This window comes from Bufo gargarizans, unplaced genomic scaffold (genome assembly GCF_014858855.1).
Source record: "Bufo gargarizans isolate SCDJY-AF-19 unplaced genomic scaffold, ASM1485885v1 original_scaffold_895_pilon, whole genome shotgun sequence".
In the NCBI taxonomy this organism is placed as follows: Eukaryota; Metazoa; Chordata; class Amphibia; order Anura; family Bufonidae; genus Bufo; species Bufo gargarizans.
Genome location: NW_025334746.1, coordinates 86,081 through 99,596, shown reverse-complemented (window position 1 = coordinate 99,596; position 13,516 = coordinate 86,081). Strand labels below are relative to the sequence as shown.

Below are 13,516 nucleotides of genomic sequence, written 5' to 3'. Positions count from 1 at the left end.
CTGTTCCTCATCCCCTCCATCACACAATGGGGCAGATAACTGTTCCTCATCCCCTCCATCACACAATGGGGCAGATAATGGTCCCCCCCCATCACACAATGGGGCAGATACTGGTTCCTCCTCCCCCCCATCACACAATGGGGCAGATACTGGTTCCTCCTCCCCTCCATCACACAATGGGGCAGATACTGGTTCCTCCTCCCCTCCATCACACAATGGGGCAGATACTGGTTCCTCCTCCCCTCCATCACACAATGGGGCAGATAACTATTCCATCTCCCCTCCATCACACAATGGGGCAGATACTGGTTCCTCCTCCCTATGCACTTCAACTCAGTAAATAAGGGCTCAGCAGAAAACCAACTGTTTATTGCACAGCTCAGTAATGGCAGCATCACAGTGAGGGGAAGGTGACAGTGAAGTATTCCTGTAAAACTCTCTCCACGTCTTCAGGTTCATAATCTTTGACCAATAGTGAACGTTTGTTATCGGCCCCCCGAATCATCGCAGAGAGCACTGCAAGGGAAAGTAGGAACATCACACAACACCGATTCCGAGGCCACTGTATCTGCAGTCAGCAGGAGGCGCTCAGAGGTCACTGCGCAGCGTCTGCAGTCAGCAGGAGGCGCTCAGAGGTCACTGCGCAGCGTCTGCAGTGAGCGCTCAGAGGTCACTGCGCAGCGTCTGCAGTCAGCAGGAGGCGCTCAGAGGTCACTGCGCAGCGTCTGCAGTCAGCAGGAGGCGCTCAGAGGTCACTGCGCAGCGTCTGTAGTCAGCAGGAGGCGCTCAGAGGTCACTGCGCAGCGTCTGTAGTCAGCAGGAGGCGCTCAGAGGTCACTGTATCTGTAGTCAGCAGGAGGCGCTCAGAGGTCACTGTGTCTGTAGTCAGCAGGAGGCGCTCAGAGGTCACTGCGCAGCGTCTGCAGTCAGCAGGAGGCGCTCAGAGGTCACTGTGCAGCGTCTGCAGTCAGCAGGAGGCGCTCAGAGGTCACTGCGCAGCGTCTGTAGTCAGCAGGAGGCGCTCAGAGGTCACTGTGCAGCGTCTGTAGTCAGCAGGAGGCGCTCAGAGGTCACTGCGCAGCGTCTGCAGTCAGCAGGAGGCGCTCAGAGGTCACTGCGCAGCGTCTGCAGTCAGCGCTCAGAGGTCACTGCGCAGCGTCTGCAGTCAGCAGGAGGCGCTCAGAGGTCACTGCGCAGCGTCTGCAGTCAGCAGGAGGCGCTCAGAGGTCACTGCGCAGCGTCTGTAGTCAGCAGGAGGCGCTCAGAGGTCACTGTATCTGTAGTCAGCAGGAGGCGCTCAGAGGTCACTGTGTCTGCAGTCAGCAGGAGGCGCTCAGAGGTCACTGCGCAGCGTCTGCAGTCAGCAGGAGGCGCTCAGAGGTCACTGCGCAGCGTCTGCAGTCAGCAGGAGGCGCTCAGAGGTCACTGCGCAGCGTCTGCAGTCAGCAGGAGGCGCTCAGAGGTCACTGCGCAGCGTCTGCAGTCAGCAGGAGGCGCTCAGAGGTCACTGCGCAGCGTCTGCAGTCAGCAGGAGGCGCTCAGAGGTCACTGCGCAGCGTCTGCAGTCAGCAGGAGGCGCTCAGAGGTCACTGCGCAGCGTCTGCAGTCAGCAGGAGGCGCTCAGAGGTCACTGCGCAGCGTCTGTAGTCAGCAGGAGGCGCTCAGAGGTCACTGTGTCTGTAGTCAGCAGGAGGCGCTCAGAGGTCACTGTATCTGTAGTCAGCAGGAGGCGCTCAGAGGTCACTGCGCAGCGTCTGTAGTCAGCAGGAGGCGCTCAGAGGTCACTGTATCTGTAGTCAGCAGGAGGCGCTCAGAGGTCACTGCGCAGCGTCTGTAGTCAGCAGGAGGCGCTCAGAGGTCACTGCGCAGCGTCTGCAGTCAGCAGGAGCCGCTCAGAGGTCACTGCGCAGCGTCTGCAGTCAGCAGAAGGCGCTCAGAGGTCACTGCGCAGCGTCTGTAGTCAGCAGGAGGCGCTCAGAGGTCACTGCGCAGCGTCTGCAGTCAGCAGGAGGCGCTCAGAGGTCACTGCGCAGCGTCTGTAGTCAGCAGGAGGCGCTCAGAGGTCACTGCGCAGCGTCTGTAGTCAGCAGGAGGCGCTCAGAGGTCACTGTATCTGTAGTCAGCAGGAGGCGCTCAGAGGTCACTGCGCAGCGTCTGCAGTCAGCAGGAGGCGCTCAGAGGTCACTGCGCAGCGTCTGTAGTCAGCAGGAGGCGCTCAGAGGTCACTGTATCTGCAGTCAGCAGGAGGCGCTCAGAGGTCACTGCGCAGCGTCTGTAGTCAGCAGGAGGCGCTCAGAGGTCACTGTGCAGCGTCTGTAGTCAGCAGGAGGCGCTCAGAGGTCACTGTGCAGCGTCCGCAGTCAGCAGGAGGCGCTCAGAGGTCACTGCGCAGCGTCTGCAGTCAGCAGGAGGCGCTCAGAGGTCACTGCGCAGCGTCTGTAGTCAGCAGGAGGCGCTCAGAGGTCACTGTGCAGCGTCTGTAGTCAGCAGGAGGCGCTCAGAGGTCACTGTATCTGTAGTCAGCAGGAGGCGCTCAGAGGTCACTGTGCAGCGTCTGTAGTCAGCAGGAGGCGCTCAGAGGTCACTGTATCTGTAGTCAGCAGGAGGCGCTCAGAGGTCACTGTGCAGCGTCTGTAGTCAGCAGGAGGCGCTCAGAGGTCACTGTGCAGCGTCTGTAGTCAGCAGGAGGCGCTCAGAGGTCACTGTGCAGCGTCTGTAGTCAGCAGGAGGCGCTCAGAGGTCACTGTGCAGCGTCTGTAGTCAGCAGGAGGCGCTCAGAGGTCACTGTATCTGTAGTCAGCAGGAGGCGCTCAGAGGTCACTGCGCAGCGTCTGCAGTCAGCAGGAGGCGCTCAGAGGTCACTGTATCTGTAGTCAGCAGGAGGCGCTCAGAGGTCACTGTGCAGCGTCTGTAGTCAGCAGGAGGCGCTCAGAGGTCACTGCGCAGCGTCTGCAGTCAGCAGGAGGCGCTCAGAGGTCACTGTATCTGTAGTCAGCAGGAGGCGCTCAGAGGTCACTGTGTCTGTAGTCAGCAGGAGGCGCTCAGAGGTCACTGTATCTGTAGTCAGCAGGAGGCGCTCAGAGGTCACTGCGCAGCGTCTGTAGTCAGCAGGAGGCGCTCAGAGGTCACTGTATCTGTAGTCAGCAGGAGGCGCTCAGAGGTCACTGCGCAGCGTCTGTAGTCAGCAGGAGGCGCTCAGAGGTCACTGTGTCTGTAGTCAGCAGGAGGCGCTCAGAGGTCACTGTATCTGTAGTCAGCAGGAGGCGCTCAGAGGTCACTGCGCAGCGTCTGTAGTCAGCAGGAGGCGCTCAGAGGTCACTGTATCTGTAGTCAGCAGGAGGCGCTCAGAGGTCACTGCGCAGCGTCTGTAGTCAGCAGGAGGCGCTCAGAGGTCACTGCGCAGCGTCTGCAGTCAGCAGGAGGCGCTCAGAGGTCACTGCGCAGCGTCTGTAGTCAGCAGGAGGCGCTCAGAGGTCACTGTATCTGTAGTCAGCAGGAGGCGCTCAGAGGTCACTGCGCAGCGTCTGTAGTCAGCAGGAGGCGCTCAGAGGTCACTGCGCAGCGTCTGCAGTCAGCAGGAGGCGCTCAGAGGTCACTGCGCAGCGTCTGTAGTCAGCAGGAGGCGCTCAGAGGTCACTGTGCAGAGTCTGCAGTCAGCAGGAGGCGCTCAGAGGTCACTGCGCAGCGTCTGTAGTCAGCAGGAGGCGCTCAGAGGTCACTGCGCAGCGTCTGTAGTCAGCAGGAGGCGCTCAGAGGTCACTGCGCAGCGTCCGCAGTCAGCAGGAGGCGCTCAGAGGTCACTGCGCAGCGTCCGCAGTCAGCAGGAGGCGCTCAGGTCTCTGCACCAAGGCCTCAGTCTGTAGGGGGCGCTCAGAGGTCACTGCGCAGCGTCTGTAGTCAGCAGGAGGCGCTCAGAGGTCACTGCGCAGCGTCTGCAGTCAGCAGGAGGCGCTCAGAGGTCACTGCGCAGCGTCCGCAGTCAGCAGGAGGCGCTCAGGTCTCTGCACCAAGGCCTCAGTCTGTAGGGGGCGCTCAGAGGTCACTGCGCAGCGTCTGTAGTCAGCAGGAGGCGCTCAGAGGTCACTGCGCAGCGTCTGCAGTCAGCAGGAGGCGCTCAGAGGTCACTGCGCAGCGTCTGCAGTCAGCAGGAGGCGCTCAGAGGTCACTGCGCAGCGTCTGCAGTCAGCAGGAGGCGCTCAGAGGTCACTGCGCAGCGTCTGCAGTCAGCAGGAGGCGCTCAGAGGTCACTGCGCAGCGTCTGCAGTCAGCAGGAGGCGCTCAGAGGTCACTGCGCAGCGTCTGTAGTCAGCAGGAGGCGCTCAGAGGTCACTGCGCCAAGGCCTCAGTCTGTAGGGGGCGCTCAGAGGTCACTGCGCAGCGTCCGCAGGAGGCGCTCAGAGGTCACTGCGCAGCGTCTGCAGTCAGCAGGAGGCGCTCAGAGGTCACTGCGCAGCGTCCGCAGTCAGCAGGAGGCGCTCAGAGGTCACTGCGCCAAGGCCTCAGTCTGCAGGAGGCGCTCAGAGGTCACTGCGCAGCGTCTGCAGTCAGCAGGAGGCGCTCAGAGGTCACTGCGCCAAGGCCTCAGTCTGCAGGAGGCGCTCAGAGGTCACTGCGCAGCGTCTGCAGTCAGCAGGAGGCGCTCAGAGGTCACTGCGCAGCGTCTGCAGTCAGCAGGAGGCGCTCAGAGGTCACTGCGCCAAGGCCTCAGTCTGTAGGGGGCGCTCAGAGGTCACTGCGCAGCGTCCGCAGGAGGCGCTCAGAGGTCACTGCGCCAAGGCCTCAGTCTGTAGGGGGCAGTACACTGCACAGGCAGGATGCACCCTGGAATCACCCGGGAGCCGGAGAAGGTCACCAATGAAGTCCTCACCTCGACCGCTGGAACCTCGAAAAAGACAGAGAATCTTTTTGTTCATGGCGACTGCTCGACCCAACTCATAGCCAACACCGAGCGATGGCTGCGTCACCTCCGCCACCACCACGTCCGCGCGCTGCAGCCAGGAGACGTCTCTGTCGTGGATGAATTTATCTCCCATCTCCTGAGCATCTTCCCCTACAGACAATAATCAGGGACTATAACTCTCATCATCCTGACACCCCGATGTCATCACCGCCCTGTGCTAAGAACACTAGGATCTAAAGGTCATCATGATACGAGGATGAAGCAGGCGGGGGCGCGCGGATGCACTAATGGGGGCATTACTATTACCGGGGGCACTGATGGGAGCATTACTATTACCGGGGGGCACTAATGGGAGCATTACTATTACCGGGGAGCACTAATGGGGGCATTACTATTACCGGGGAGCACTAATGGGAGCATTACTATTACCGGGGGGCACTAATGGGAGCATTACTATTACCGGGGGGCACTAATGGGAGCATTACTATTACCGGGGGGCACTAATGGGAGCATTACTATTACCGGGGGGCACTAATGGGAGCATTACTATTACCGGGGGGCACTAATGGGAGCATTACTATTACCGGGGGGCACTAATGGGAGCATTACTATTACCGGGGGCACTAATGGAGGCATTACTATTACTGGGGGCACTAATGGGAGCATTACTATTACCGGGGGGCACTAATGGGAGCATTACTATTACTGGGGGCACTAATGGGAGCATTACTATTACCGGGGGCACTGATGGGAGCATTACTATTACCGGGGGGCACTAATGGGAGCATTACTATTACCGGGGGGCACTAATGGGAGCATTACTATTACCGGGGGGCACTAATGGGAGCATTACTATTACTGGGGGCACTGATGGGAGCATTACTATTACCGGGGGCACTAATGGGAGCATTACTATTACCGGGGGGCACTAATGGGAGCATTACTATTACTGGGGGCACTAATGGGAGCATTACTATTACCGGGGGGCACTAATGGGAGCATTACTATTACTGGGGGGCACTAATGGGAGCATTATTATTACCGGGGGGCACTAATGGGAGCATTACTATTACCGGGGGGCACTAATGGGAGCATTACTATTACTGGGGGCACTAATGGGAGCATTACTATTACCGGGGGGCACTAATGGGAGCATTACTATTACTGGGGACTTTTTTATTACTGGGGGAATTAATGGAGGCATTACTATTACTGGGGGCACTAATAGGGGCATTACTATTACTGGGGGCACTAATGGGAGCATTACTATTACTGAGGGCACTAATGGGAGCATTACTATTACTGGGGGCACTAATGGGAGCATTACTATTACTGGGGGCACTAATGGGAGCATTACTATTACCGGGGGGCACTAATGGGAGCATTACTATTACCGGGGGGCACTAATGGGAGCATTACTATTACCGGGGGCACTAATGGGAGCATTACTATTACCGGGGGCACTAATGGGAGCATTACTATTACCGGGGGGCACTAATGGGAGCATTACTATTACTGGGGGCACTAATGGGAGCATTACTGTTACTGAGGGCACTAATGGGAGCATTACTATTACTGGGGGCACTAATGGGAGCATTACTATTACTGGGGGCACTAATGGGAGCATTACTATTACTGGGGGCACTAATGGGAGCATTACTATTACTGGGGGCACTAATGGAGCATTACTATTACTGGGGGCACTAATAGAGGCATTACCATTACTGAGGGGCACTAATAGAGGCATTACCATTACTGAGGGGCACTAATGGGGGCATTACTATTACTGGGGGCACTAATGGGGGCATTACTATTACTGGGGGCACTAATGGGGGCATTACTATTACTGGGGGCACTAATGGGAGCATTACTATTACTGGGGGCACTAATGGGAGCATTACTATTACTGGGGGCACTAATAGAGGCATTACTATTACTGGGGGGCACTAATGGAGGCATTACTATTACTGGGGGCACTAATGGGAGCATTACTATTACTGGGGGCACTAATGGGAGCATTACTATTACTGGGGGCACTAATAGAGGCATTACCATTACTGAGGGGCACTAATAGAGGCATTACCATTACTGAGGGGCACTAATAGGGGCATTACTATTACTGGTGGGCACTAATCGGGGCATTATTCTTACTGATGGGCACTAATAGGGGCATTACTATTACCGATGGGCACTAATGGGGGCATTACTGTTACTGGGGGCACTAATGGGGACATAACTATTACTGGGGGCACTAATGGGGACATAACTATTACTGGGGGCACTAATGGGGGCATTACTATTTCTGGGGACATTACTATTACTGGGGGAAATAATGGAAGCATTGCTATTACTGGAGGCATTACAATTACTGGGGTCACTAATGGAGGAATTACTATTACTGGGGGCACTAATGGAGGCATTACTATTACTGGGGGCACTAATGGAGGCATTACTATTACTGGGGGCACTAATGGATGCATTACTATTACTGGGGGCACTAATGGAGGCATTACTATTACTGGGGTCACTAATGGAGGCATTACTATTACTGGGGTCACTAATGGAGGCATTACTATTACTGGGGGCACTACTATTACTGGGGGCATTACTATTACTGGGAGGCACTATTGGTGGAATTACTATTACTTAGGGCGCTAATGGAGACATTATTCTTACTGGAGGCTCTAATGGGGGCATTACTATTACTGGAGGCACTAATGGGGGCATTACAATTAGTGGGGTCACTAATGGAGGCATTACTATTACTGGGGTCACAAATGGAGGCATTACTATTACTGGGGTCACTAATGGAGGCATTACTATTACTAGGGTCACTAATGGAGGCATTACTATTACTGGGGGCACTCACGGTGGCATTACTATTACTGGGGGCATTACTATTACTGGGGGCATTACTATTACTGGGGGCATTACTATTACTGGGGGGCACTATTGGTGGAATTACTATTACTTAGGGCGCTAATGGAGACATTATTCTTACTGGAGGCTCTAATGGGGGGCATTACTATTACTGGGGGCACTAATGGGGGTATTACTGGGTACCACAGTATGACAGAAACCACACCCCTTTTTTTTGTTAGGAAAGGTGGCGGATGCAGCAGTCACTGGTTACACACAGGCGATGGCGTCAATAGCCATAACAGTATAATTGTGTCTGCAGCTTCGGGCGCCGCCATTTTGTCGGAGACCTGATCACATTGTGTACCTGCTTCAGAGATCTCCGGTCGGCTGATATGTTCTGTCAGCACCGTTCCGTACCGCTGCAGTAGCCGGATGATGCGCTCATATAAAGCTCGGTCCTCTCTGCCGCCTCGGATACTTCCACAGAAATACACCGACAACGCCGCCATCTTGCAGAGCTACACTGACCTGGAAACCAAGTCACGTGATCAGGATAAACCTATGACCGCCTGTTCCGATAATGAGGGGAAGGCTCCTCCTCAGCCTGACGGCAGATGATTGGTGGAGGGAAAAGGCGGGAAAATACGTGAGGTGGATGGAGAGGGACAGAAGACTAAGCGCCACGTTATCTACACAGACCTCTGTCTACCACTACATTGTATCTCTACACAGACCTCTGTATACCAGTACATTGTATCTACACAGACCTCTGTATACCAGTACATTGTATCTCTACACAGACCTCTGTATACCAGTACATTGTATCTACACAGACCTCTGTATACCAGTACATTGTATCTCTACACAGACCTCTATATATACCAGTACATTGTATATTTACACAGACCTCTGTATACCAGTACATTATATATATATATACACAGACCTCTATATATACCAGTACATTGTATCTCTACACAGACCTCTGTCTACCAGTACATTGTATATCTACACAGACCTCTGTCTACCAGTACATTGTATCTCTACACAGACCTCTGTATACCAGTACATTGTATCTCTACACAGACCTCTGTATACCAGTACATTGTATCTACACAGACCTCTGTATACCAGTACATTGTATCTCTACACAGACCTCTGTATACCAGTACATTGTATCTACACAGACCTCTGTATACCAGTACATTGTATCTACACAGACCTCTGTATACCAGTACATTGTATCTCTACACAGACCTCTATATATACCAGTACATTGTATATTTACACAGACCTCTGTATACCAGTACATTATATATATATATACACAGACCTCTGTATACCAGTACATTATATCTCTACACAGACCTCTGTATACCAGTACATTGTACATCTACACAGACCTCTGTATACCAGTACATTATATATCTACACAGACCTCTGTATACCAGTACATTGTATATCTACACAGACCTCTGTATACCAGTACATTGTATCTCTACACAGACCTCTGTATACCAGTACATTATATCTCTACACAGACCTCTGTATACCAGTACATTGTACATCTACACAGACCTCTGTATACCAGTACATTATATATCTACACAGACCTCTGTATACCAGTACATTGTATATCTACACAGACCTCTGTATACCAGTACATTGTATATCTACACAGACCTCTGTATACCAGTACATTGTATCTCTACACAGACCTCTGTATACCAGTACATTATATCTCTACACAGACCTCTGTATACCAGTACATTGTACATCTACACAGACCTCTGTATACCAGTACATTATATATCTACACAGACCTCTGTATACCAGTACATTGTATATCTACACACAGGGCCGGTGCAAGGATTTTTGCCAACACAAGCGAAGCTACATTTTGGCGCCCCCCCCCCCCCCCATCCATGATCACATCATTACCCCCCCCCCCCCCGCCCGGACGGCCCTGGCCCCATCCATGATCACATCATTACCCCCTAATGTGTCACATTTTACCCCCCCCCATGGCACATTATTCCCCCACGGCCCCCGGCCGACCCTTCCTGGCGGCCTGGCCCCATTCCCATGTCACATACAGTGACATACTCAGAGTACAGACATTTACATTGTCCCCCCGGCCCTCCCTCCAGGCTCCATCATGTCACCGTCACACAAACTAGCGCCAGAGCAGAGGCGCTCAGGCTTAGCAGGGCATGATGTGTTTACATTTTTTTTATTACAAAACAACAATTAATATTGGGGGGGGGGGGGGGGGGGCGGTTGGGGTGTGTGACACCCCCCTTCCCCCCCAATATTAATGATTGTTGTTTTGTTATAAAAATTTTAAACACGTCATTGATGTCGTGCTAAGCCTGAGCGCCTCTGCTCTGGCGCTAGTTTGTGTGTGCGCTAGCTAGCCTAGCGCTTTGCGCTCATCTCATCATTTTGAATTAATTTTAAATCAAATGATCATATTAATTATTATAAAATAACATTCAAAATTCAATTGGGACCTACCCTAACAAGTCCTGACCCCTGTTTAGTCCTGAAAGCCTGCCGAGTGCCAGTGTGCGTCTTCTGTCTGAAGGTCTGACTGACTCTGCTGAAGCCTGAATATATATGACTGACTGAAGAATCATCATCTGATCTTAGTGTACTTTCACACTTGCGTTGTTTGATTCCGGCAGGCAGTTCCGTTGCCTGAACTGACTGCCTGATCAGGCAAACTGTATGCAAACAGATGTAATTTTTTCTGACTGATCAGGCATTTTTCAGACTGATCAGGATCCTGATCAGTCAGAAAAATGCCTGATCAGTCAGAAAAATGCATTGCAATACCGGATCTGTTTTTCCGGTGTCATCAGGCAAAACGGATCTGTTTTTTTTTTTTTTTTTCATTCTTAAAGGTCTGCGCATGCGCAGATCGGAAGGACGGATCCGGCATCCGGATGAATGCGATCCGGCACTAATACATTCCTATGGAAAAAAATGCATTCAGGCAAGTCTTCAGTTTTTTTCGCCGGAGATAAAACCGTAGCATGCTACGGTTTTCTCTTTTGCCTGATTAGTCAAAACGACTGAACTGAAGACATCCTGATGCAAACTGAACGGATTACTCTCCATTCAGAATGCATGGGGATATGCCTGATCAGTTATTTTCCGGTATAGAGCCCCTGTGACGGAACTCTAGTGCCGGAAAAGAAAAACGCAAGTGTGAAAGTACCCTAATCTGATGATAATTCTGATTCAATTTCTTGGCGGGCGCAGGCCACGGCTGCCGTCTGACTCTGCTGAATATATTATGTCTGAGTGACTGAATTAGGCTGCTTTCACACTAGCGTTCGGGTGTCCGCTCGTGAGCTCCGTTTGAAGGGGCTCACGAGCGGACCCGAACGCAGCCGTCCAGCCCTGATGCAGTCTGAATGGAGCGGATCCGCTCAGACTGCATCAGTCTGGCGGCGTTCAGCCTCCGCTCCGCTCGCCTCCGCACGGACAGGCGGACAGCTGAACGCTGCTTGCAGCGTTCGGGTGTCCGCCTGGCCGTGCGGAGGCGTACGGATCCGTCCAGACTTACAATGTAAGTCAATGGGGACGGATCCGTTTGAAGATGCCACAATATGGCTCAATCTTCAAGCGGATCCGTCCCCCATTGACTTTACATTGAAAGTCTGGACGGATCCGTCCGAGGCTATTTTCACACTTAGCTTTTTTTTGCCATTTTAATGCAGACGGATCCGATCGAACGCTAGTGTGAAAGTAGCCTTAGATCAGAATTCATTCAGTCACTCAGACATAATATATTCAGCAGAGTCAGACCTCAGACGGCAGCCGCGGCCCGCGCCCGCCAAGAAATTGAATCAGAATTATCAGATTAATCTGATGAGATGATCTAATCAGATTATGAAATACAACACTTTCATTGTAGCTACTATTATCTGACCTAGAAGAATTTTGCTAATTTCAATATACTGTATGGTACAGAGCAGCCTTTCAGTATAATACAGTACATATCTATGCGCCTTGTGTATTAACAGCACATACATAGTTCCTTTCACTTGGCTGGCTAATGCTGTACTCACTGTTGATCTCTAAGCCTGTAACATCTTTCAATTTCCGCAGCTGCCTGTGTCAGTCTACTCACGCCCCCCTGTGCACTGCAGGTCAGGTGACTTGAGTTGTCAGTCACTAGTAGTGGCAGCCAGAGCGGCGTGCTGCTGAGCCAATGAATGAATATCTATCATTCATCTGTGCTCATCTATCTCTGCCTGCCAGTGCCTAGCTGCTGCTATGTTGCCCTGACTAGCACTACGAGTCCGGCCGGGCGGCCCAGCCAGCACACAGCCGCACTCGCACACTGTCCACACAGGGGGAGGGGGGCGGGGCAAGTGATATCTGTTGCTCTAAAGTGAGTCCCTGTCCCTGACTACTGTCTCTAGACTAGACGAGCGCCGCGGCCGCCGGCCGGCACCCGCAGGGTGGACGCGGCAGGTTCAAGTAACAAGTCAGTCATAAAAAAAAAAAAAAAAAAAACATTCATCAATTCTTCCGCCCTGCGCAGGGCGCGCCCTAAGGCGACCGCTTGGTCTGCCTTATGGTAGCGCCGGCCCTGTCTACACAGACCTCTGTATATACCAGTACATTGTATCTCTACACAGACCTCTGTATACCAGTACATTGTATCTCTACACAGACCTCTGTATACCAGTACATTGTATATCTACACAGACCTCTGTATACCAGTACATTGTATCTCTACACAGACCTCTGTATACCAGTACATTGTATCTCTACACAGACCTCTGTATACCAGTACATTGTATCTCTACACAGACCTCTGTATACCAGTACATTGTATCTCTACACAGACCTCTGTATACCAGTACATTGTATATCTACACAGACCTCTGTATACCAGTACATTGTATATCTACACAGACCTCTGTATACCAGTACATTGTATATCTACACATACCTCTGTATACCAGTACATTGTATCTCTACACAGACCTCTGTATACCAGTACATTGTATATCTACACATACCTCTGTATACCAGTACATTGTATATCTACACAGACCTCTGTATACCAGTACATTGTATATCTACACAGACCTCTGTATACCAGTACATTGTATATCTACACAGACCTCTGTATACCAGTACATTGTATATCTACACAGACCTCTGTATACCAGTACATTGTATATCTACACAGACCTCTGTATACCAGTACATTGTATATCTACACATACCTCTGTATACCAGTACATTGTATATCTACACAGACCTCTGTATACCAGTACATTGTATATCTACACAGACCTCTGTATACCAGTACATTGTATATCTACACAGACCTCTCTATATCCCGGTACATTGTATGATATCTACAGACACCTCTCTATATACCGGTACATTGTATGATATCTACAGACACCTCTCTATATACCGGTACATTGTATATCTACACAGACCTCTGTATACCAGTACATTGTATATCTACACAGACCTCTGTCTACCAGTACATTGTATCTCTACACAGACCTCTGTCTACCAGTACATTGTATCTCTACACAGACCTCTGTATACCAGTACATTGTATCTCTACACAGACCTCTGTCTACCAGTACATTGTATATCTACACAGACCTCTGTCTACCAGTACATTGTATCTCTACACAGACCTCTGTATACCAGTACATTGTATCTCTACACAGACCTCTATATATACCAGTACATTGTATCTCTACACAG

The 13,516-nt window shown here is 51.7% G+C and overlaps 1 protein-coding gene across 1 annotated transcript; it reads right to left on the bottom strand.

Moving 5' to 3' along the window:
- Positions 1–348: 348 nt before the first annotated feature.
- Positions 349–11,917, bottom strand: DNPH1 (2'-deoxynucleoside 5'-phosphate N-hydrolase 1). Its single transcript, XM_044275130.1, has 4 exons — positions 11,842–11,917; positions 8,127–8,290; positions 4,868–5,050; positions 349–516 (listed from the first exon to the last, which is right to left on the bottom strand). Exons 2-4 carry the CDS (start codon positions 8,269–8,271, stop codon positions 395–397), a joined length of 450 nt encoding a protein of 149 aa, XP_044131065.1. The 5' UTR covers positions 8,272–8,290; positions 11,842–11,917; the 3' UTR covers positions 349–394.
- Between the last annotated feature and the right edge of the window lie 1,599 nt (positions 11,918–13,516).

Bases quoted from the DNA above. Each gene is read 5' to 3' on its own strand.
- DNPH1 (XM_044275130.1), bottom strand. From the start codon at position 8,271: ATGGCGGCGTTGTCGGTGTATTTCTGTGGAAGTATCCGAGGCGGCAGA. The intron at 5,051-8,126 runs GTACACAATGTG...TATTGTCTGTAG, and splicing joins ACCGGAGATCTCTGAAGCAG to GGGAAGATGCTCAGGAGATG. The intron at 517-4,867 runs GTGAGGACTTCA...TTTCCCTTGCAG, and splicing joins TCGAGGTTCCAGCGGTCGAG to TGCTCTCTGCGATGATTCGG.